Here is a 24,485-nt window from a genome sequence, read left to right on the forward strand (position 1 = left end):
TTATGTAACAAAATGTTTGATGAATAATGAGAATTTTCAAAGTCTGGATAAAGTTACTGGATATAGGAAAGTGTTATGGAAGGACATGCAACTGTAAATGTCTTCATATTTAGAGTTGGCATAACAGAATAATCTTAATTCAATAATCTTCAGAATAGTACAAAATCTGACATCCCATACATAAAGAGTTCAGCCTGAAAAAAGGAAATCTTTCACTTGTTTTCATATTTAACAAAAAAACAGAAGAGTTAAGTGTTTAATATTGGCAAAGTTCAATGACAACCCACATCATAACCTACATCACAAAGGTCTAAATGTAGGTAAGGGTGCAAGTCTGTTATGCTTTGGTGCACAGCATTGCATCCAGAAGGCTGTTTGTGTGCTTCACTTGTGCCGTTATGAAACCGTGGCCCTTTAAAAGCCGACTGTACTCCGCCGCACTTCGCTGTTTCCCCTCGCTCATGCTGAGAGCCTGCAGCAGCCCTCGGCTCGGGCCGCTTCTGTTTTCATCCAGAAAGATCTCGCTCAGCAGGAGGCCGCAGCCTGGCAGCAGAAAGTATATGCAAACATGCAACGTTAAGAGCACAAACAGAAAGAATAAATCACTGTACAAGCACGTAGGCGCTGTAGCTCGGCTGTTTCCTTACACGGGTCTCACAGAGAGCAACTCCGTTATGCTAACAAAGCAGGGGTTGATTTTTTTTTATTTTATATTCCAACAATAGCTTAGTGCTTCTAATTGTTTTTTAGCAGTATCACAACATTAAAGAAAAAGAAACTAGCTCCAATTTGCCTTGTTTTAAATGACTTCAGCTTTTATACCTGGAGTGCATGCTTCTGAAATTCTCCTCAGCAGAATATGCAGCTTCTCATCGGTCAGATCATGGAGAATCCTCACCAGGACGTACAGGTCTGCTTTAGGCAATTCGTCCTTTAAGAAGTCTCCTGTCCGAACAGCAGGGAAACAGGGAGTTTACAGTCCAGATGAGAGCTCTAACTCTATTACACATACAATACAACATCTAGTAACTGAAATTACACGGTTAATAACTAACCAGCTTTGAAAGTGACCCTTTTGTCCGTGTGTTGCCGCTGAAACGGTGCACTCATCTCCACAACGGCAGGCAAATCGAGCACAGCTACAGACAGGTCGGGGTGGATTTTAATCAACTCGTACGCGATGGCGCCAGTGCATCCTGGAAAACCGAGAAAGTCGTAAGCAGAGGAACCTTTTCTCATTGGGAAAACGGTGAGCTCGTTTCCTCATCCCTTCATTTCTTACCCCCCACGTCGCAGGCTGTTTTGTAGCTGGAGAGGTCAAAGGCCGTTGCCACGGCTGTAGCTGCAACTTTAGCAGAGCTGTGCATGGCATGCATGAATCTCAGTCTGGGTTCCTTTGAAAAAAAAGGCAAGCCGTAAATCAGTGCGTTAAGCTTTTTTGCAGAAGGTTTCATCTGCACCGCATCAATCAGATAGTGAACTGCAAGATAATCACCTGACAGATCTCTGTAGATGACTTGACCTTCCCACGCTGGCTAGTTCCCTCCCGCACCGCGCTTTCGAGGTGAGCGAAAACAGGCCACAATGTGTCGTTACAGTGCTGAATGTAGGCGTGCAGCGAGAAATGAGAATCTGAGCGCAGGAAACATGAAGCCGCATCTGTGTTCTCAAATCCAGGTTTTGGGCATCCTGCTTTAACAAACAAACAAACAAAAAAACTGTATCTCAAAAGATATCATTGAAACATAAATTCCGTAACTAAATTCTAACAATGAAACTTATATGTAGATTTATTACACACAGAGTAACTTATTTTAGTATGTTGCAGCCCTAAATAGGGCAACATGTGGTTGATCTTTCAAGTATTCACGACTGAGAGTCCGTGCCTTCTGAATGCGCTTCATAATCCTCTCAAGGGAGGCGTCATCTCTGCATCTTATATGTGCCTTTTTCTACCACATTTTTTCCATCCACTCAATTTTCCATTGGTAAACCTTGGCATGGTACTCTGAACAGCCAGCTTCTTTACCATCAGCTTTTATAGATTACCCTCCGTTTGAAGGATGGCAAAGACTTGATTACTTTTTGTGTGACATTCAAATTTTCTAAGAGGCCGAATATTTGAGTGTTTATCAACTGTGAGGAATAAATACATGTTGACTGGAGCAGGCTGATTGTGAAAGTGGTCACAGATAATATAACAATACAACAGAAAACAAAAACAAAAAAAAAACATTTGAGATACATCACTGTGTTAAATGAATCTAGATAGCATATACTTTTTGAACTAAATTAGCCAATTTAGCCATTTTAAACCTAATTAGTAAAGCTGCTTAGGCAATATAAAGAACGTCAGAGGAATGACTAACCTGTATCTCTGGTCTTCAGCAGTCCCAGTGACACACAAGCTTCCAGCAGCGTCTCTGTCCCCTTCACAGAGGCTTTGATCTCCTGGGCTATCTGCTCTGCGTCCAGCCCAGGCTTCTTGTGCAGAACGTCAAACAAGCCGAACTTCGATGCTGTGAACAGCGCCTGGGACGTTTTTGGGAGATACAGCAACGATGCGTGGATTACGAGATGTAATAGCATTTAGGATAGTCTGGTAGGCGAAAAGATCTACAGATGAATTAAGTAGCGCACTTTCAAAATGACACTCGGCAAACGAATGCACAAAAAGCAAGAACAGATGACACCAAAATAAGAGCAGGAACAGGCACGGACTGAAGAACCACCAATTCTCCTCTTGCAGCAGCAATATTATTGAGACCCTTAGTTTAAAAAAAAGCAATCTATGAACAGCATCGATAAATCAGACACTGATGTCTGGGTCAAATTAAACCCTTTTAGAAACTCCTGATGAAAATGTTTCCACAGAAAAAACAAAGATGTTGGATCACGACTCAGGAAAATAACAGGCAGTCAATATCAGGTGATAAAAAATGTTAAAAAAGACATACATATTTGTGCTGCTCTGTTAATTTCAACATTATTTATTCTTTGTGTTCTTCTTTCATAGCTTGCTTGTTAGCATACATAATGAAGCTGCAAGTGTTTTACAGCAGAACACTTTTAAATAATGAAGCGCTGATTTATCAGAGTCATGGTTAAAGTTTAAATGATTTCATTGTACACGATGAGAAAAAAGAAAAAAAGCAACCAGAATACTACAAAAAGTGGGATATTGGTATCATACAAATCCATTATTTTTTAAAAATAATATAGGACTTTGCAAAAAAAAACAAAACTGTAAAATTTATATCCAAAGCAAGAAATTGTTAACCTCCACACAATATTCAAGAAATGTTTTGTGACAGGGAGAAGGGTTATAATTTAAGAAAAAGGAAAAAAAAAACAACACACACACACACACACACAATGTATTAGAACAACCGAAAAGAGTTCTGTATATCAGTGGGTGAAAAGATTAAATGATGACCGCTAGCAAAATACAAATACACACCAGCTTAAAAAAATGACACAAAAAAGGAAAAGATGTTGCGTCAGTTAATCAGCCGGTGATTGAAATTAGCAAAATTTTCCACGAGCGTCAAGTCAAACAGAAAAATGATCATGAAGGGCATCAAAGCCACAACGTCCCACTTACTGAAGTCTTTAAACAAACCAGCGAAGCGCATGCTCTTTTTCGGCGTACGGAGTGAAAAATCAGATAAGACTGTTCACACTTTTAACGCCAAGTGTGAAGAGTCAAGCTTCACACTGTTCACTTTTACATGAATTTCCAAGAACAAAGTAAAAAAAAAAAAAACAGGTTTGAAATGGGCCCCAGTTCAAGTTGTACCCTGCCTCTTTTCCAATGCGCTGCACTATTTAAACACAAGCTTGAGTTGTAAAATGCAATAAATAAATGAACCCTGGTATGCATTGTTTTTGCATTAACTTCAAAACAGAAACGTATAAAAGCAAAAAAAGGTGTGACTTGCTCACCAGCTGTGAGCTTCCAGAGCACCCACCAAGCCATAGATGGTATAATTACAAATGCAAGACAAGTAAGACATTGTGTGGTGTTGACAAAGGTGATGCCCTGTGTAAAAAAAAAAAAAAAGAAAGTTTTTTATAAGTGCTACCTAACGGAAAGTGAGAACTAGAGGAACAGGCGTGATCTGTTGAAGCATGAGAGTTTTTAATGTGGGGTGCCAGGAAGAAGAAAAATGTCCGTGTGACTGCGGAGGTGTTAAGTAAATCTTTGACATAAGAGTGCAGCACTGATTGAGTGACATACTTCTACACCAATGACATGGACCACATTTTGGAAACAACATAAATCAAGTCATAACTACCAGGCTGAAAGAGATCAAAAGGGCTGAGCAAAAATGAAGCAGCATTTGATGAAAGAAGTGAGAGATGAGATTGATGCAACATGAAAAAAAAAAAAAACATTTTGTGGGAACCAGTGTTGCAGCAAGCACTCTATAGAAAGCAAAAGAGAAAGAAATGTGCAAATCTGTAGGGGGATTTCTGAAACATTTTACAAAAACAGTTTGTCCCCCCCCCCCCATTTTGTCATTATCCTCTTTGAAAAACCCGAAATATCTAACTTACTCATCAAGAGACACAGAGATATCAATCTCAGTCGTGTTTTATCACCATAAGCGTGTTTTGATAAGCACAATGAAGTTGCTAGGAAACTTAAAAAAAAAACAAACAAAAAAAAAAAAAACAGGAAGCAACACAACTAAAATATACGCGCAAAAGTGCAACTTGTAAACCACATTTTGGCACCTGGCTCAGTGTTCTCACCAAAACGGCAACGTTTTGCTTTAAAATTAGAACAAATTTGCAGAAAAAAAAAAAGAAAGAAAGAAAGACAAAAAGAGTGACCAATAGTCTTTACTGCACAAATACTCTCAATGAAAACTATAAGCTAGAAGGTAAAATGTATGCTGGAAACTCCTGTTACCTTTGAGGCTTTGAATCCATCCATTAGCTCACAAATCAGCCCCAAGTCTCCCTTTTTAGGCTCGGTTTGGTCAATGACGGCTCCATCTCTACTCCTCATTACGGACAACATGGTAGTTTCAGAATTATGAAGCTTGATCTCCCCGGCATCCTGTTTCGACAACCTATTGACCTTTGCCTCACTTTCTCTGTCTTTCTTTTTTACCTGTAAGAAGCACAGTTTCTGTAGCAAAATTAACAAAAGACGAACAGCACTTGTACGCACAGCGGCATTGACGAACCTTATGAAGTGGGCTGGCCGAAGGGCTGCTGTGTCTGGGGATGGATGTGGAGGTGTCTTTCTGCTCAATTAGAATTGGGGTGGAATGACGGTCGTAGACAGATTCAGTTGTCTCAGGGTTGACGAAAGAGCAGTGGTTGTAAATAATGTCTAATTGTTTGCAGAAGTGGTTGAGGGGAAACCCGACAACGTTTAAGAAGTCTCCATGGACGTACTCCACCAGCATGCCGCCGAGAGCTTGAATGCCGTAGCCACCAGCTTTGTCCCTGACACACACACACACACCCACACACACAGAAAACATTTTACTTTACAGTATTACATATACTGAAAGCAGAAATATATGATTAGATAGAGTGTGTGTTTAAAACTAAAAGTGCACACCACCTTGTGCAGACCTTTTTCCAAGGTGAAACATGGTGGTGGCAGCATCATTCTATGTAGGATGCTTTCCTCCAGCAAGAACATGAAAACTGGCCAGACTTGCTAAAACAGGGCAATCCTGAAGGAAACCCTGGAAAGCAACCCTGAACATATAATCTGAGCTCTAGACCAAAAGCAAATGTATCCTTTGCAGTGGCCCAGTCAAAGTCCAGGTATAAATCTGATTAACAATCTGTGGCAGGACTTGGAAGTTGATGTTCACGAATGCTCTCCCATCCACTCTGACTCATTTTATCTTTCTTGCAAAAAGGAAATACCACGTAAAAATCTACATGTAACACTGGAAGTGACACGAACCATGTTTAGGGTCAGTCTCTGTCTTGGTGTCTTCTGAACAAGATGACGGTTGGATGAAGCAGGAAATGGACTGACAGATTGATGTTTTGTTTGCAGCAGTACTTGCGCTGATCTGATCTGCTGTGGTGAAGAAAGAGCTGCGCTTTCAATTTACATCTACGGTCCGACCATCACAGACGGTTATGAGGCATAGATCATAATTGGACCAAAGAGGTGGTGGAAACAAGCAGCCGAAATGAGTTTCTTCTGGAGGGCTGCTGGATTCAGCTTTAGAGAAAAAGGGTGAGATCATTAGCGGAGCGCTCAAAGTAGAGTTGATGATTCTCCACATGGGAAAGCGTCAGTGAAGGTAGTTCAAGGTGTCTCCCTTTGGAGGTTTTCTAGGTTTGTCCCATCGAGAGGAAACCCCAGGCAAGACCCAAAACTCGCTGGAGGGATCATATAGTCCATTTGGCCAGTGGATGCCTTGGAATACCCCTGGATGGTGCTTAGGAGAGGCATGTTCAGGGTTCCCGCTTGGTCCTGTTGCCCTCGTGACCCAGTTTCAGATAACTGATTGATGGATGGGAGGATAGAAAAACCTTGCCAAATCAAACGAGGTGAACGCAGCCTTAACAAATTTCAAAGTCCAGAAACGGACGAGTTCATGCACCTCACAGTGAGTTAAAAAAAAAACAAAAAAAGAACGATGGACTGCTGGGTGATGTTACCACACAGTGAGTAGATATGACATACTGAATCCCAGAGTTCAAATTTCTATACTCACATGGGCTCACCACTATTGATGTACTCCCATAGCATATCTTGTGAGAGATCTGCAAACTTAACCTTTGTTTCTTCATAGAAGTCTATCATCTGGTAGTCCAGTTCATCGTCTGGGAGGGGAGCAGGAAAGGTTAAAAATGACTTTTAAACATTACTTTGAAATAATAATAAAAAAAAATTTTCAAAGTTAAAAATAAAAAAATCTCCTCAACTAGACTTTTTTTTTCTTTTACTTTAAGTTTAAGAAATGTGCCAAAAGCCAAACGGTTAGAATGTTAAAACATACCGTCTTTTTCATGACACAAGACAATGGCAACTCCAGTAAATACACTGTGCTCTTTACCACTCAAACTGAAAAATAAAAATGAAATAAAAATAAAAATCATACTTTTTTTTTCTGTTTTCAATGTAAATTGTAAGACAGTATAAAGTCTATACCTAGATAGCATCCTGTACGCATCCTGTTTGTCCACCGGCTTTTCCAGAATCATACCATCGACAGTCTGCGAATTATGGCCCAAAAACATGTTAGCAGCTAGATCCAAACAAGTTTAAGATAACATCATGTGGGTAAATTCTGCAACGCTTTCCTCGTCTTACCACAATTGTATCTGCTCCGATCACCATGTCAGGAGTTTTCAAGTGTTTCTGAAGCAAGTTAGGTCAGAATATGTACATGAGAACATTTGCTTAAAGGCAATTTTGCATATTATAATAAGAAAATAGCCAAACTCACAACTGGCATCCTCCTGGCCACCTCCAGGGCCTTCTGCTTGGCTGTCTCAACAGCATACTCATGAGGGGCTTTGAAAAGTCCCTTATTGAGAGTTTCTTTAAACCAAGATGGCACCACCTCAAAACGTAAACCCTACCATGCAAGAGAGAAAAATATGATTGAACAATTTAGAGCGTAAGCATGTGTGTGTCTAAATTAATAAAAAATAAAAATAAAAAATGAAAGCAGGATGTCTTTATCTCTGAGGCAAACTTGTAGAAACCGCACAATTTTTTCACAGTCTCTTAAAAAGACAATCCATTTGAACAGAACGTAATTTTATTATATAACTGACAGCACGAGAGCAATATAATTCACACATGTGCTGTGATACTTTTAATAAATTTTGTAAATCTGGTATTTGTAATTGTATTTTCAATACAATCTGCTCTGCATCCCCAGAACCAGAACCAAACGAGGAGAAGCAGCTTTCAGCATCTATGCACCACAAATTTGGAACAAACTTCCAGAAAACTGTAAAACAGCTGAAACACTGACTTCTTATATATCTCGACTAAAAACCCACCTGTTTAGGATTGTATTTGAAATGTAATCAATTACAAATTTATTGATGGAACTTGACTTAATGCTGTGTTTTGATTGTTGATTCTATGTTGCATTGTGTTTCTGTGTTTGTAATGATGTAAAGCACTTTGGAATGCCTATAGCTGAAATGTGCTATACAAATAAAATTTGATTGATTGATTGATTTAATAATAGTAGTTTTGGGGGCTGCTTTACTTAACCAAATACATACACAAGCACTTACCGCATTGCGGAGTATCTCCAGTCTTCGAGGAGAGGAACTGGCCAATACAACCAGTTTACCAGAGAGCTTGGAAATGACTGGATTTAGAACCATGGTGGCCTTAGAGTTTCACCTGAGAGGTGAAAGGAAAGAGTTAAGTGTTATAGATGAGGCCACAGATCTATCAGACACACAGTCACCGTTTAAATAATCGATCAACATGACTTCACCCTTTGCCTTCAGCTCATCGATTAAACTATAGAAGTATATCGCAATAGATGCTGCGCCTTTAGTGTGCGATTTTATTTAAACGTTTCTATCCTATTTTTACTTATTTCATTTTACACACATCATCAATGAATATGTTGCCATAACAACAAACCTTCAGCTTCATCACATGATGTTCAGCAGTGAAATAAAACCAGTGGTCTGCTGTAAGATTTGCATAGTTTGGACAGGTTGTTTATAGCATCTTTGTAAGGTTCTGAATAAACAGACTAGCATTTGCGGCCACTGAAATCAGTTAACTATACCTGTGTAAAGTCATTTATGTATTTATGTAAAGTTATTTGTGTAAATTTATGGTTCATAACTCCCACACTCACACAGTTCAAGCAGCACTAGCTCATATCAGCTAACTTAACAGAAACCGTGACAAAACCAGCAAGGTTCACTTCTGTGACTCGCTCTGCTTAGCAAGCAAGAATTAATTTGAAAAATTACGCATCATTTAATTCAACAGCTGTTCGCTGGTCTCCCGTCTTACCTGCAGAAGCCAGGAAACATGGAAAGAGCGACTAGCTAAGATGACCCGAATGACGGCTGCGACGTGATGACGTAGCCTACACGTGAAATGCCTTTGGGTGCGCGCCATTCCTTAGCCGGCGTCTAATGGAGCAGATTCACCGGCGAAAGCGGGGAACTCCGGCTTTTGTTGATCGAGTAAATATATGAAAATATTGCCAGGCAGCGAGCGGAGGCTGAAAACACTCCACTCCATAACATTTTATATATGTGTAATATATATGACATATAAATTGATCAAATTTGTTGAATGTCATACCCTATGCGGTAACACTTTATTTGACGGGCTGTAAATAAGACTGTCATGACACTGTCATAAACATGACACAACACCTGTCATGAACATGAGTAAGTCTTCATGAATATTTATGACCGTTGTCATAAAGTGTCATTCGATAAATCATGACACTTTTAATACAAAGTTGACATTATTTTTATAACATAAAGTTACATAATTTTTAAAGTTTAATCGGTAATACTTTTATAACAAATTTATGTCAGATCATGATTTCTTGGTTATTGTCAAGTTGTCATAACGAAGACATTTTGAATAATGTCAACTTTGTATTAAAAAGTGTCATGAATTACCAAATGACTCTTTATGACAGCAGTTATAAATATTCACAAAGACTTACCCATGTTCAAGTTTATGACGGTGTCACGACAGTCTAATTCACAACCCGTCAAATAAAGTGTTACCCAAAAGGGTTTATTGATCCCCACGGGTGAAATGCTTATTTCAGTTCAGCTCGCTGGCCTTGTGGATCAGTCTGTTCAGACTGTTGGTGTCCTCCACTTTCAGCCTGTTGCCCCAGAACACCACAGCAAACAGGATAGCACCTTCAACCACAGACTCAGAAAACATCCTGCACAAGGTCAAGCAGATGTTGGAGGACCTCAGCCACTTCAGAAAACAGAGGCAACCGTGGCCCTTCCTGTAGAGAACATCAGTGTTTTTAATTCAGTTCAATTTACAATCAATATGGAGTTCCAGATATTTATACTCCTCCACAATGTCCACACTGACGCCCTGGATGAAAACAGGGATCACCCACATCCTAGTCCTCCTCCTCAGATCCACCACCAGCTCCTTGGTCTTTGTCACATTGATCTGCGGGTGGTTCAGTCCACATCATGTGACATAGTTGCCCACAGCAGCTTTCCACTCAACCTCATCATCACCCTCACTAATACCACCAACCGCAGTTGAGTCATCTAAGAGCTTCCGTAGATGACAGGCATCAGTGAAATAGTTGAAGACCAAACTATAAAGGGTGAACAGGAAGGGGGTAGAGAAAGTCCCTTGCGGAGCCCCTGCGTTGCTGACAACGCTGTCTGACACACAGCGCTGCAGGTGCATTAACTGTGGTCTGCCAGTCAGCTAGTCCACAATCTGGGACACAAGCAGGAAAGCCACCTGCATCAGCGTCAGTTCTCATCAAGTAGACCTGGACTGATAGCATTGAGGGCACTAGAGAAGTCAAAAAAAATAGTCCTTCACATTTTATGTTAAAAGAAAAACTTTAAAAACAACATAAAATTATGAAAATGGATTCAGAATATTGGGTGATAGTATAACGCCTGGAAATTGAATTAAAACCTCAAGACAACCACTGCCATGCAGCTGTTTATCTACTTCGATGAGCTTTGGCCCCTTCATTCAAAGTATTTAAATATGACTTTGGTGCTGCGTTATACAATTTCTTTTTACTTGTCTGGCACAATATTTGAGCACCTAAACCTTGTCAAATACCTCTATTTGCATATTTTTAACTCCTCAGCACATCTCTAGTCTCACTGTTAAGGTACACATCCACTCTACTGTTTACTAACGAAAAAAGTAATATTAATAATGACGAAGATAATATTAACAGCAATAATAAAAAAAAAGAGAAATCACTTTATGCAAAAAATCCTGAAAACAGAGAGGAAATCATTTAATATATTTTAATGAAACATAAGGACAACATTGCCAATTTCATACATTTATACACCACAAAACACTGACATTTTTATAAACAGATAAAAAAAAACAACAACCTTAAGATAAAACTTATTTGGGATGTTAGGCTAACATAATATGTACATTTTTACAACAGTCCACATTTCTGGATGCTACATATTTTTGCAAAAATAACAGCCATAATGTGATGTTAAATATCAGCACATGCTGTTGGTTGACGTTTATCACTCTTTCATTTAAACAGCAGCAAATCCTATTGTAACGTAAAAAGTTCAAAATCTTATTTTAGTTAGTATGTATTCAATAACAAGGTTCTACACTCAGCAAACTTTGAAGATCTCACTGTCTGAACGTTGTTCAAAAACCTACAGTATGACTCCATTATACGTATTTTTGAACAAATTTAAAAACAAGCCATCTGAGTACAGAGTTTGCTTATAATAAAGTATAATCATAAAACAGTGAAAAGAATTTGTTTTATGAAGGCTTGACTATAAAGTGATGTTACGGGGTTTGAAGTTGCTTGTTTACAGTAAGCAGGGTAAGGATTAGTGGACACAGATAACTAATTTCTGACCTTTATGCTTGATACATTTTATTTCATTGTACTACCATATAACTTCTTAAGACACTTTTTGACATCCATACTTGTTCAGCCCAATTTATATACCGATATTTGGATAGATTTTTCATAGGATTTTTGTAAAATACATTCTGTCTGTGTAAGCTGAGGAACTGCCCGTTTTATGCAACAATACTAACAGTCACTAATTCATATGAGTGTGTATTATTGCAACATCTGCAGATATCAGGTTACAATTTGCAACACCTATGGAAGATCTGATGATTGGTGAACAAGCTAAATGACTGTGGGACAAACATACATGCTTGTGGCACTCCGCAATTTTCCAACCACTTGATTACATTTAAAATGGAGAAAACACCCAAAACTATGATTGGACCAATAACATTTTAGTCCCTATCCAACAGCTTAAACCTTAAAAGCTATTGTTAAGGGAAGAAATAGATGTATGAATATTTTGCAATATGGACCAAGAACGTATGTTGCAAGATCCCAAAACCCCTCCTTTCCTTTAGTGACTTGTTTTCTTTCGCAAGTCTTTCTTTAGTTTTCACATTGTTAGGGTAGTTACGGCATCGCAAAGGCACCTGAACATGTTTCTTCACCTTCTAAATCTGCTTATCCAGAGTACAAAGTCTCTTTGTTCTCCATCCTTATAGAGTCTGCACTACTCACGCTCTGCAGATTCATTATCTCTCTCAGCTTCTGCCTGAAATCCTTTGAAGCAAAGTAATAAATGAAAGGATCCAAACAGCTATTCAGACAGCTAAAACAGAGAGAAAGCTTGTAGGCCATGTACACAGACTTGTCATAGAAGAGTCTAAGGACACTGTGAACCAATAAGAGGATGTTGTTTGGAGCAAAGCAGAGCACGAAGACCAGCAGAACGACAACAGCCAGACGTATGGCTCTCCCTTTCTGGACAGTCTTGGAATCACTGGACAGCTTGTGTATGACGCTAATGTAGCAGAACATTGTGACACAGAAAGGAAAAAGGAAAAGAAAAACCACCATGCTGAACAGGAAAGTAGCCCAGGCACCCACGGACGGCAGCATGCTTTTTTTCAGCACGTCAAAGCATGTGGTGATCTGGAGCTCCGGGACCTCAAAGGTCAGGTCGGTGGTCATAAGAGGGTACAAAACACCCAGGACCAAACCCCACATCAGAAGGCAGCTGAAGACAGCAATAGATTTTCTCCTCTTGTTCTTCCGGAACCTCATGGGCTTCACGATGCCCAGGTAGCGGTCAATGCCGATGGCCATCATCGTCAGGATAGAACAATACATGTTGGTGTAGAAAACGAGGGTCATGAAGCTGCAAGGGGGATGCAAAAAAAAAAAAAAAAAAAAGCAAAAGACTGTGTTTGATTACAGGGTGTGACACACACAGCAGGGTGTGACATTTTCGCAACAATTAAGAGACTTAATCTGCTTTCAAATAAAACAAAGTTACTTTCAGAGTTCAGATGGTTAAACATTAGAAGTAGATTGATAAGTCAAATGACTAACCTGCTAATTTTATCTGACCAAATATTAGTTTTTAAAACAGCAATTTTATTGTAGTGATAAAGTCTAACCATTTTTTTTTCCAGTGGAAAAGAAATAGAAAGTTCTTCTTGAAGCATTAATACCTGCACATATTGGACCCCAATTTCCAGTTGTATCCTTGGAGCTGGTAGGCGATTTGAAAGGGGAGGGCGGAGCCAAGAGCCAAGTCGGTGAGAGTTAGATTAATCATGAATATGATGGAGGGTGTTTTTGGGGAGGTACGAAACAGCAGGAGCCACATTGATAGGCCATTTCCCACCCAGTTGATGATGGTGACAAGCACGTATATAACAGATATGATAGTGCTGGTGTTCACATCCCGAAACAGTGTCAGGGTGGCGTTATCGAGCTGCGTCCTGCTGGTATTCCCCTTCATGATGGGGTGGAATGGTCACCTATTACCTGTGTGTCAGAAATCAACATGAGAGTTGTTTTTATTTATTTAGTCCTTGGTAGTTATGTTCATTTTTCCTACAAGATAACATCAGAAATATAACGATGACAAGCAGATCTTTTCACGAACATCTTGTTACTTTCGTAAAATCAGAATGAAAAGGCAGAAAGAAAACATGACGTACCAGAAACCACAAGAGCGGGGGGGAATAAAAAAAAAAAGACAACTTCTCTGATGTGTTGCACGCAATGCATATGTTTCTTGGAGCTAAGGTGTGAAAATGAGATTTAGGTTCTATCAGCCTGGGTTGTTTGTGTGCGAGAAGAAAGCACATGCAAACGGGTGGAGTTTTCACACAGGAAAAGGGCATGCATGATTTGTGGTAAGGTATGCAAACTCTGAGCACCTTTTGTACAACTGCAAAGTTTTAAAATGTGGATTTCAAATTAAATCTGGCTCTGACATGTCTTCAACTAACAAGAGAAAATCATATCTTTAAGTCCCAGCGAGTGGTTTGAAGTCAGGATGTCCGCATGGGTATGGTACGCAAACACTTTCTCTCCTATGCGGTGGGTATGGTGTAGGTGGTACAGGAGGTTCCAGGTTGTCAAAAAAGCTGAGACACATCCTTGTTAACTTTGTTTCTTATTAATCATCACCGGCTCTCCTCTTAGTTCCCTTAACCATTTGCAGTCTACGCTGCCTTAGATTGAGTAGATTGCATTTTCTCGCAACACTGTCCCTTGGGGTAAGTAAGCCAATAAGGTGTTACGGGTATTTGGAGAAACATAGTGACAATTAGTTTTAGTGCACTGTAACACATGGACCATTTATTGTTTCCTTTTATTTGAAATAATTCAAAATCTAAATTGAGTGTATTGTTGCCGTCAAGCAGATCGTAAAACAAGCTCAGATTCTTAATTTGAACTTAGCCCATTTAATAGAAAAAAGTGTCTGTTGTAAATTAGAGACAACAGGCTAAACAGAGTATACAAGTTTCATTTATGGACACTATTTTGTTTATGCTGCTAATACTAAAGAGAGCTTTAAAACTGAACTACAACTAATGATTTGTGCAGTAACTTCTGGCCTATCGTCTATACTTACAGGGACAATTTTATGTATTTTCCAGCCACAAAGTGCCATTTTATAGCACAATCAAGTAACTACGTTTCCCTAAGTTGTCCTAAAAGTGCTGTATATCTCAAACATAACTTAAAAGGAATTTGATATTGCCTTGAAATTGGGCGTCTGTCTCTTTAAGAAGCTCCTGCTCTTTTTGACACCGCCTTCAGCATGTCATCACAACAATGTTTTTCATCAAGTTTTTAACAACATTCTTAAGAGCGCTTGCACTGAGAAGTAGTTCATCTGATAGGCTCAGCAAATGTGCAGTTCTGTCTGGTGTTTGTTAATTGCTGCTGATGCTAGTCTGTAGGACTCCTCCTCTCACCCGGGGCAGAGGTGCTCTGTGAGGCAGAAGCTCCTCTTGGAGACTGCAGCTCCAAGGGGGAGGGGGGGAGTTTAGGCGCCCTGAATGGCTGTCATGGGAGAATTAAGGATTTCTCAAACATTCATGAAAGAGTGAAAGCAACACTCCCGAGTCTGTTTTTGATGAGGGAATAACATTGTATCAGGAAGTCAATTTCACATAACAATTGAGGAACCAGGCTTGTAGTATTTTAAGTACACAGACGAAAAATAAGTTAAAAACAGACAACCGTGAAAACCTGATGAAAATTCTTTGAAAGCTATTCAGAAATCTTTGATCTATATCACTCCAAAGCAAAATCTGGCAAAAAAAAAAAAGAAAAGAAGAGCAATGACTCAATACTATAACATCACGACAGTAACATCTTTGATTTCCTCATAATATTCAAACTAACTCACTTTGGCTGTTTACTTATCATCATTGTGCCCGGTTGAGTAGATGTTATATATAAAAAAAAAGTACATTACAAAAAGTTAACTTCTCTGTTGTTCATGTTGAGTAACTCAGTACAAACAAGAATATCACATGTTGTCCAAGTTAGACTCCCTAAGTAATTACATCACAAATTGATACAATAACACAATGTACGGATGATAAAAGCAAAGAATTAAAAGCAAACAAAAGGTGCCACGGAGGACACATTAACACTAACACTGAATTGTAAGTAACACAAAGTTTTGGTACTGTTGAAATTTGTAGTTTAAGACCTACCTTTGTAAGCAGCGAGGCAAATTAGGCAGGTGGGCACGTGTGTGGCAGTTGTAGATGGAGGGACAGATGCTTTGACTGAGGAAGGCTGGTGAGGAAATGGGGTCTAAACTTGATAGAGTGCCACTGAGAGGAAATGCACCATGTGACAACCGTCATCCTCTCAACTGTAGTAACGGCCACATGTTTGATTCACGGGTGAAATCGAAGCTGGAGGCACAGTCATATCGAAGGCTTCCTACACAACAGATCTTCATATGTAGAACACTCGCACTCCATCATTCATCTTGCATTATTTCTCCCATGATGTCAATATTTTCCACTCCTAAGTATCTTGTAAATTTTCCGAGCACATCATACAAAAGTACAACACAGTGGATCCTTATAAAGAGCTAATGCTGAACCACAATGGAAACGAAAAACAAAAAAAACAAAAACACAAATATGTATTGTTAGGGAAATCCCAACATGCCATGTGTGATGATGTCACTTTCTGTTATGAGTACCTGCTTAACTAATACAAAAAAAGAGTGTGAGTTCACACCGGTTCAGCAATAGTATGCGCATGCAAACAATATACAGTAGATTATAACAGTGAAGTTATTTACCTTCTAAGCTTCTAAGTACACACCCAGATAAACTATACACACAAATATAAGTGTTCTGTGAGAAAGTCTGCTTTAAAGTGCGATAGTTGGGGCTTGCTCACGAGTTCATGCAACGTGTGCTCTGATGTGACTGGTTTCCTGTTGATTTTCATAGTTCTGCTTTATCTCGGGGAAAGTTTGTCAGGCACAGTTCATGTTTATCTCTCTGAAAAGGACAAACGTTAACACAGAGAATAATAATAATTTGTTGTAACACAGAATGATTTACAAGGAAGGTCTGTGTATGGCAGCACACCTGCTATACACGCTATGCCAGCCTTCAGAGTGAGAAGGGCAGGTCTGTCCTCGACAGCTCTGACTGTAAGTGACTCATTTCATGTGCAGAATAAGCAGTTTTGGAGCTAAAACAGCCTCACCCAAAAACAACCAAAATAACCGAATCCAAGCTAAACGCGTCTTAACTGCAGACATTTATTTTCTTACAGTTCAACACACAAAAAAAAAAAAAAAAAACAGAAAGCAGAAAGACAAAATCAATCACATACCGTCTATTCACATAATGGAAGGCTTTTAAAATTAATTTATTGACAGTTTATTTTGTTGACAGCAATAAAATAATATATATATACAGTATATATATATATATATATATTTTACATCACGTCACTAATCAATCCAAAATGTTTTAAATGTTATTTATTCATAACTTGTAAGGCTGTTATTTTCATCTGTTACAGTGCCACCGGAAAATATTCACAACAGCTTGTCTGTTCCACATTTGACTACAGCTTCATTTTAAAACCAATATGAGTTTAGTTCCCCTTTTTAACCTGCTCAATATAGTCCATTGCAACATAGTGACAACATTTTTTCAGACATTTTGCATATTCATAAAACATTCATTTTAATATAGTAAGTACATAAGCACGGTACCACTGTTTTGGGAGTATTTCCACCACGTTTTTAATGCATATGTCCTCTCAGGCTGAGTCAGGTTGGATGGGTCGTGTTGGTCGGCAGTCATTTTCAGGTATTTCAAGAAATATTCAGCTGGATTCAAGTCCGGGTTCTGTCTGGGTGACTCGAGAACATTCACAGTTCCCCCCCACCGACGCTCCTTCCTTGGTATTTTGACTGTGTGCTTTGTGTCATTGTTTTGCTGGAAGATTTGCTTTTTTTACCTTTGTCTGAGGTTCAGAGTATCGGGTCGGGGGGCCAAATCTATGAAAGGTCCTGGACAAGGCTTCCGTGGATGCATTACTAAAAAATGACGGTGGTGATGCGTGCCAGTTTTTGTGTTTTAATAGAATCCAGTCTTTGGGGGTCTTACAGAAAACTCCTTTGACTTCACTGCTTGGTTTTTGCTCTGCTCTGTCAACTGTAGGACCTTGTATGGACAAATGTGTTCTACTAGCAATCACGTTCAGCCACAACATTCATCAAATGTTACTGCCGCTCATCAGTTGTGATCCGATGTAGTGAATACTTATGCACCTACTATATTTGTTTGTTTTCTTTTCTTACTTACAAAATTGTCGGAAAATGTGTTTTAACATTTTTATAGAAAACTATAACTAAACTAAATATAGTAAGGTATTTAAAAAAAAAAACTACACTCAAATCAGTTTTAAGACAAATCTAATGCAATAAAATATGGAAAAGCATAAAATGATACTTTCTTGTGGCACTGTAGTTGATTATGTACAAATAATTACTGACAAAAATAAATAAATAAATCGTGGCATTGAAATTTGATTTTATAATCAATTTATAGTCTGCTGGTTGCCTGCACATATAATAAAGGACATTTCTTACCCTACTTTTTAAAAGATCTGTTGTCTGTCAGTTTTACCAACAATAGCTTTATGTTAATAGAAATATATATGACAACTAAAAACAACACAAATCACAAAATATACTAGATGTTGGAAAGAAGTTCTCATGCAGAAGGCAAGGTCATTGCCTTGAAAGTAAATTTTTCCTGGATGTCTTAACTGAGACGCTTCTTTACCACAAAGAGCGAGAGTAGAGTACCTTAAAAGTTGACAGGCCTGAAAGCCAGATAGTAGGAAGAAAGTTCCACAGATACAATTTCATTACCAACCTACAAACAGGAAGAAAGAAATCAGTCAGCCATTGACAGCAGCTTCCTTTCAATACTGATTTTTATGCCCCATTACTTTCCTCTTGAGACCTAGAGTATTCACTGCTCGTCTTTGCTTTTCTCAAACCCCCTTTCGATCCCCGCTGTCATGGCAACAACCTCATAACAATGCTCCGTCCTGCATTCGGGGGAATGGCCGATAGGGAGGCAGTCATAGCCTTTATTAGCCGAACTCATGCGCTTCCTGTTGCGCGCGCCGGGCTGATAAAGCTGCATGGCAGGACGGTCCTGCAGGATGGGAGAGAGAGCGATGTCAAAGTCAGTATTCACAGATGCACATAGTGTGTAATGCAAAAACTACTTGTAGATCTTGAACTCTTTCACATTTTGTCTCACTTGTGACCTGACATAGGTATCTCTCTCAGTGTGTTCAAGATCACTGCCCTGGAAGGTAAACTTCCACCTTAGTCTTTTGCAACTCTATGCATTTTGCCATTAATTCTCACCCTTTGCCCTAAAATACCACAGAACCTTCTGAAAAACATGTTGGAGATTTAGTGAATCAGAAAACCAAACACGAGTATTTGTGTTCCAATGCGATTTCCTCACAGTCGTTCAGCATCACGAGAGACATCTGGAACCACCTTCCTGTTCAATCTCATGCTCACCTTCTCGCTCACCTTGTTTCGGAGGCGTTCCTTTCTGTTGCTCAGGTCCTCCCTGTCCTCCTTTCCCATTTTGTCTGCCCCGTCAGGACAGTAAGAATAGCCATGATGATGGCCCTCTTTCTTGGCTCGGTCCTGGCAGTAGCCCTTCCCCCATTTGGTCTCGTCTTTCCGCCGCATGAACTTATCAAACTCGTAGTGGTGTCGTTGCCGTTTTCTCTCCTCGTCCTTACCGCGGTGATCCTTATCTCTCTGCCTGCGGCCGTGCTGATCTCTCTGCTCTTTGTCGCTCTCAGCCTGACCTCTGCTGGTCAAATGTATATTGAAACGTGTATTACAGCAAAGCTAGCAGTAACACAAAGGAGCATTTCAGGGTCATCGCTCAAGCCAATCAAATACCAGTATAAAATCAATAAAAGGTTTGTACAAGCAAATAACATAAAATTGACGGATATTTAATGAAGATATTAGCTTCACAGCTGTACCCTTAATGCTTAATGTAACTTATTGCACTTCAGCCTAAAATTTAAAGATTGATAACCATAATTTTTCTTTCATTGTGGAAATATTTACAGCTGTTTTGAAATACTGAAAATACAGTAACAGTAAAAAAAGTAGCTAGTAGTGAATTATGTCCACTTTAGTAATCAAAAAATTGTTTTCAAAATTCTCACATTTTCCTAAAAGTTACATCAATACTTTCTTTAAATATTAGCAAGACTTTGCTATGTTGGTTTAAAGAAGATTAAATTAGTTGGACAGTAAGTGACACACTCAGATCAAATGAGGTGGTGTTTATGCAAATATATCATTAACACAAATACAACTACAAGAGAAGTACTTTTTGAAAACTTTTCCAATGTGGGGAAGGGAGGAAGTTGGGTTGTCCTTTGGCTTTCATTAAGAATAAAAATCAACTTTTGCAAACTACTTGTTCATTTCATGGATTAGGTGTTTCTTACTTTTCTTTTGGTTCTTTTGACTTCATTTGCCCTCCCGTTTTCTCCCACTTGCCCACACCTGCATCACAAGGCTCACTTTTTTCCTTCATTCGGTCTGAATCAACGTCATCGTCTCTGTCGCTCTTCTTTAGGAGCTATCAATGCAAATATCACAAAATACATTGCTCTGAGATATTTAGTTGAAATGGAGAGACAAAAAGCTGGTAAAAGGTATTTTCTTCAGAAATGATGAGCAACCTTAATTTTGATGTCTTTATCGGACAGTTTCTTCTGCTTCTCTGCCTCTTTTCGCTTGCGTCTCTCCTCCTCTCGCCGCTTTCGTTTCTCCTCCTCCCGTTGCCTTTTCTTTTCAAGCTCCCTTCTTCTTCTCTCTTCCCTCTTCTCCTCTCTTATCCTCTGGTGAAAGCGCGATGCACAGAAAATGATTTCTTTGTTTGTTTCAGCTCTCGCCTTTACAAACATGCTTCTGTCTCACCTGTTTTTCGATTTTCTTATTTTTGATGTACTCCAGGAGAGGTGTTGTTCGTTTGGCTAAAAGCAAACGGAGAAAGAGTCAAAAATTGAGTTGATTTTTTAGAGTAACATTAACTTTAAGTAAACTGCAAAGAAATGCAATAATTATTTTGTAAATTTTGGACATGAGGTAACTTTTAGTATTTTGGATGCAAAAGATAAGGAGGAGCTGGTGAGTGCATTGTCCAAATAAGCTTATTAAATAAGCTTTGTTATTAGTACTTGGAATTAGAGTCACTCACATAAAATTGATGTGGATATTAAAAAATATACCTGAAGTAAAACCTTTGACATGTCTAGAGAAATACTTTTCAATTAAAACAACACAAATTAATTCCAACAGAAAAAAAGAGCAGATAAAAATCTGTCCTGCAAATACAGATCGGTGTTTTTCTTTCTTCGTTTCCCAACATTTAAACTTTAAAAACAAAACAAAGCATCACCTGTCAGGCAACAAACAAATATTAAACACATAAAGTAAATATAGTGAAATGTAATTTATCATATAATATTAATATCATCTTACTGTTGGTATTTGGGATATGAATTTTATTGAAAAAAGTAAGTATGATAGGATTGTGCTTTTCAGTTTACTTATTTCTCTACTGTATATATTGTCTACTTGCTATTGAATTATTTTTTTCCTGATTGTAGTAATATTAAAAATGATAAGACCAGAAAAAGGCTAAAGTCAAAATAAAAAATATAAAATGTCCAAAATGTGTGATATTGTACCAATGAGCTCTCTGGTCTTAGCTTCTATCTCCCCAAGAAGTATCTCAGGATTAGCCATGGACTTCTCCTCATCACAGGAGTAGTTTTCCAAAAATCGCTTGTATTCTGGATCTAAGTGAAATTCAACGAAGAAGAAGGAAAAAATAAGGGACATGAAATACAGTTTAAAAAGTCCATATGCTAAACTTGTCTGTGCTGAAGTCATTCTAAATTCATGCAAGAATAATGTAAATGCCACACAAGATTAGTACATTTAATGAGAATTGATCTATTTTCTTCTATTTTCCTACCTTCTTCAATGCTTCCGGCTTTGGCATCTTTCTTCTTCAGCTTCTTTTTGGAAATCTTCTGGAAAGGCGCAAACTCTACCACAGCAGGATATTCCTGACCTGGGTAAATATTGAAATACGAGTCGAATTAAATAGACCAGCTGTCAAAAGGTAACAATGGCAACAAATGTTCTAATTCACCTTCATAAAAGTCAACATTTAGCTCCAAAGATTCTGTTTGTTTTTCTTATAGCTGAACGCCGCAAGTCAACATTCAAGGCTAAAGCCGTCAACGCAGTCAAAATGGGCTTAGAAAGACTTAAAATACCCTTGTTGTCAATAAAGACATAGCCATCAAATCGATCCCTGAACAGCAGGATGTCTTCTGTGCTTTTAAAGTTGATATAAGCTCGGGAGAAGAGGTGGGGATAGAGACTGTAAAGGCAAAAACAAAAACCGGTCAATAAACAAGGATGAAAAAAGTGGACTATTGAACCACAGGACTATAAAACCTCATCATACCTTTGATCTGCTGGGAAAAACTCAAAGTAGTCATAAGACGGAAGAGGACTGAGATGCTCTTCCAGTTGTTCCTTTGACAGGTTAGGAGGGAGTCTTCGAATAACCACCTAAAAAAAGTGGAGGAAATGAATTTTACATCAAAGCAACTGGAGCTTTGACCTCCATAATTTAAACCTTCACAGTGAACGTCACAGTCACGATACGATCTATGCCTTAAAGGTCTTTCTGATGACCTTCTTTGGTGTAAGAATGACTGTCACGGTTGCGATCAGTTCATCTGATAACAAGTCAGTAACCCCATGTTACTGATAAGAAGGGACGTGACTGAACACAATCATTATTTGGATGATATATACATCTCTGCTGTTTGGAAAGCTGCTATTTATTGTCTCCCCTGGTAAACATGTAAAAAGCCTTCAAATAAATTAAGCTCTTTTCTAGAGAGATTGTGGAAAGTAGAATGGTGGAAAACATACTGAAAAATGTCACAGAACAACATTAAGTGTTGTTTTGGCAGAAGGCTGCACAAGCCAGTGATAGCATTGATGCATTTTTAACACATACTGTAAATATAATAATAATAATCATATGGAATGACAAAGACTCAACACACAAAGAAAAAAAGCAAATACTAATCAGACTTAATGTCGATGGCAATTTTCATAATTCATAAGATTGGAAAATCAATGCCACCGTACTGATACACGATATTTCTTGTGTATCAATACATAAACATCAATAGCCTTATGTTCAATGCACAGAAGTGGAGCTCAAAATGAAAGGACTCACAATGCTTTACAATATATCAATGCATGTCAGTTTGTTTAAAAGCTGAGATTCTTTAAAAGGTGGTTCATTAACTACAAACAACATTAAAACTGCTGTTTTAACAGATTTTGATTTACATATTGTGTGAGACATCAAGAGCTCCTGGGTTCCCCCTGCTGTTCCGGGATGCTAAACAGTGACTTAGTTATACATCGGCTGGTTCTGGACAGTATGGTAGAATACGATGCAGTTTGCCACTTCTTGAAATAAAGAGGGGGGGGGGGGGGGGGGGGGAATTAATAAATAAGCTTCGTATTTATTTATTTTTTTTTATGAAGGAATAACAGGATATTCCTCTGTGCAGCGTTGACAGGATTCCACTCGACTGTCACCTGTTAATGTTAGCCTCATAGCAGAAACATGCCCAATAACTGCAGCACAGAAACAATTCAAAAGGAAAAAAAAAAACAGAGCCGTAGTTTTCCCACTGCTTCCTAAAAGTCCCCTCTTCTGATCCTGTTGCTATCCTTGGTGCTGAAACATCCTTTCCTCCCCCTCGAGTCTCCATGTCTGTTCGTAAACAACAAGCTCGGCTACGTACCTTGGTGAAAACCTCCTTCTTCTCTTCTTTCGGCTTAGCGTTGGCGGGAATGTTTTCTTGCTCTCTTGGGACGTCTTTTAATTGTATCTCGAAGATGCTTTTCTCCTTACCCGCGGTCATTTGGTCCTTATCAGACCTCATTTCTTCCCACCGCCCTCAAATTCGCTTGGTGTTAAGCGTTACCGCGTCCTCGCGAGACTACAAGGGTCAAATATCGCGAGTAGTAAGAAAATGCTTTTTTTAATTTAACGGTTTTTACAACGCTTTCTGGTTATTTAATGGTGTGGAACATTTTCTGAATTCTCTGTTTACACTCTATGTGAAGGAATACTCATCCTCTGAAAAAAATAAAAACGAACTTCACCTGAACTTATCCGGTTTGAGGTCAGTCTGTATCAGCTGCCTGGAGACTGGTGGTTCTGTTTGGCTCTCGGATCGAACAGGAAGAGCTATACGGAGCAGAGCTGCAGGAGCCAAGGCCTCCAGACTGGCTCCTCACCTGCCTGTAGGAATCTCGGAAGGGAACTGGAAATAAATGCTCCTCTGTCACAACCCCTTACAAGGTTGCATTTCACCAAAACAAAAAAAAAAAAAGTCAAGTTTTCTACCTCTAATTTTTCACTGTGCCCATAAACTCACCATTAAGTAATGTATTCTTTCCACTGTTGGTATCGAGACGCTGCCGGGGCCCCTCAGGTGTGGATACCGAGTTCTTCAAGTTGGGGACAACAGAGGAACAGGTTTCCGGATCTTAACAGATCCGATCGTTGGTGTAAATGCCGGTCGACTTAGACGGAGTACAGCCCGTTTCTAATCCAAATAACAGGTATGACATCCATTGAAAGGCCTGCTAATCTCGGTTTGCACACAGGATTTCGGATTGTTGTCACCAGTGGCGGTTTTTGTATGAATGAATCCCTAGGTGAGCCCCTTCTTCCGTTGCCCCATTCACAATTGAACACACGCCTTCTCACCGATAAAACATCAATAATATTGATCAATATTGAATAGGATTTGGAT

The 24,485-nt window shown here is 38.9% G+C and overlaps 3 protein-coding genes across 6 annotated transcripts; all 3 read right to left on the reverse strand.

Moving 5' to 3' along the window:
• Nucleotides 1-242: 242 nt before the first annotated feature.
• asmtl (acetylserotonin O-methyltransferase like) lies at nt 243-9,048 on the reverse strand. 2 transcript variants are annotated; one of them, XM_014473207.2, is made up of 15 exons: nt 8,993-9,048; nt 8,248-8,359; nt 7,440-7,571; nt 7,304-7,351; nt 7,142-7,206; nt 6,990-7,054; nt 6,705-6,813; nt 5,199-5,463; nt 4,919-5,122; nt 2,370-2,532; nt 1,496-1,689; nt 1,283-1,394; nt 1,056-1,196; nt 823-945; nt 243-543 (listed from the first exon to the last, which is right to left on the reverse strand). In XM_014473207.2, exons 2-15 carry the CDS (start codon nt 8,338-8,340, stop codon nt 338-340), a joined length of 1,920 nt encoding a protein of 639 aa, XP_014328693.1. In that variant the 5' UTR covers nt 8,341-8,359; nt 8,993-9,048; the 3' UTR covers nt 243-337. The 2 variants fall into 2 exon arrangements, with proteins under 2 accessions (XP_014328693.1, XP_023193113.1); XM_023337345.1 differs by having other exon boundaries at nt 1,496-1,692.
• Nucleotides 9,049-10,997: 1,949 nt separating this feature from the next.
• Nucleotides 10,998-18,379, reverse strand: p2ry8 (P2Y receptor family member 8). The gene is made up of 3 exons (XM_005810810.3): nt 15,722-18,379; nt 13,208-13,526; nt 10,998-12,891 (listed from the first exon to the last, which is right to left on the reverse strand). Exons 2-3 carry the CDS (start codon nt 13,498-13,500, stop codon nt 12,195-12,197), a joined length of 990 nt encoding a protein of 329 aa, XP_005810867.1. The 5' UTR covers nt 13,501-13,526; nt 15,722-18,379; the 3' UTR covers nt 10,998-12,194.
• Nucleotides 18,380-18,477: 98 nt separating this feature from the next.
• On the reverse strand, nt 18,478-23,663 carry LOC102218128 (UPF3A, regulator of nonsense mediated mRNA decay). Of its 3 annotated transcripts, none has more exons than XM_005810813.2 (10): nt 23,466-23,663; nt 22,097-22,203; nt 21,903-22,009; nt 21,596-21,694; nt 21,306-21,416; nt 20,533-20,588; nt 20,295-20,453; nt 20,058-20,191; nt 19,099-19,399; nt 18,478-18,718 (listed from the first exon to the last, which is right to left on the reverse strand). In XM_005810813.2, exons 1-10 carry the CDS (start codon nt 23,604-23,606, stop codon nt 18,530-18,532), a joined length of 1,404 nt encoding a protein of 467 aa, XP_005810870.1. In that variant the 5' UTR covers nt 23,607-23,663; the 3' UTR covers nt 18,478-18,529. The 3 variants fall into 3 exon arrangements, with proteins under 3 accessions (XP_005810870.1, XP_005810871.1, XP_005810869.1); XM_005810814.2 differs by having other exon boundaries at nt 19,111-19,402; XM_005810812.2 differs by having other exon boundaries at nt 19,099-19,402.
• Between the last annotated feature and the right edge of the window lie 822 nt (nt 23,664-24,485).

Source organism: Xiphophorus maculatus, chromosome 7 (genome assembly GCF_002775205.1).
Source record: "Xiphophorus maculatus strain JP 163 A chromosome 7, X_maculatus-5.0-male, whole genome shotgun sequence".
Lineage (NCBI taxonomy): Eukaryota > Metazoa > Chordata > Actinopteri > Cyprinodontiformes > Poeciliidae > Xiphophorus > Xiphophorus maculatus.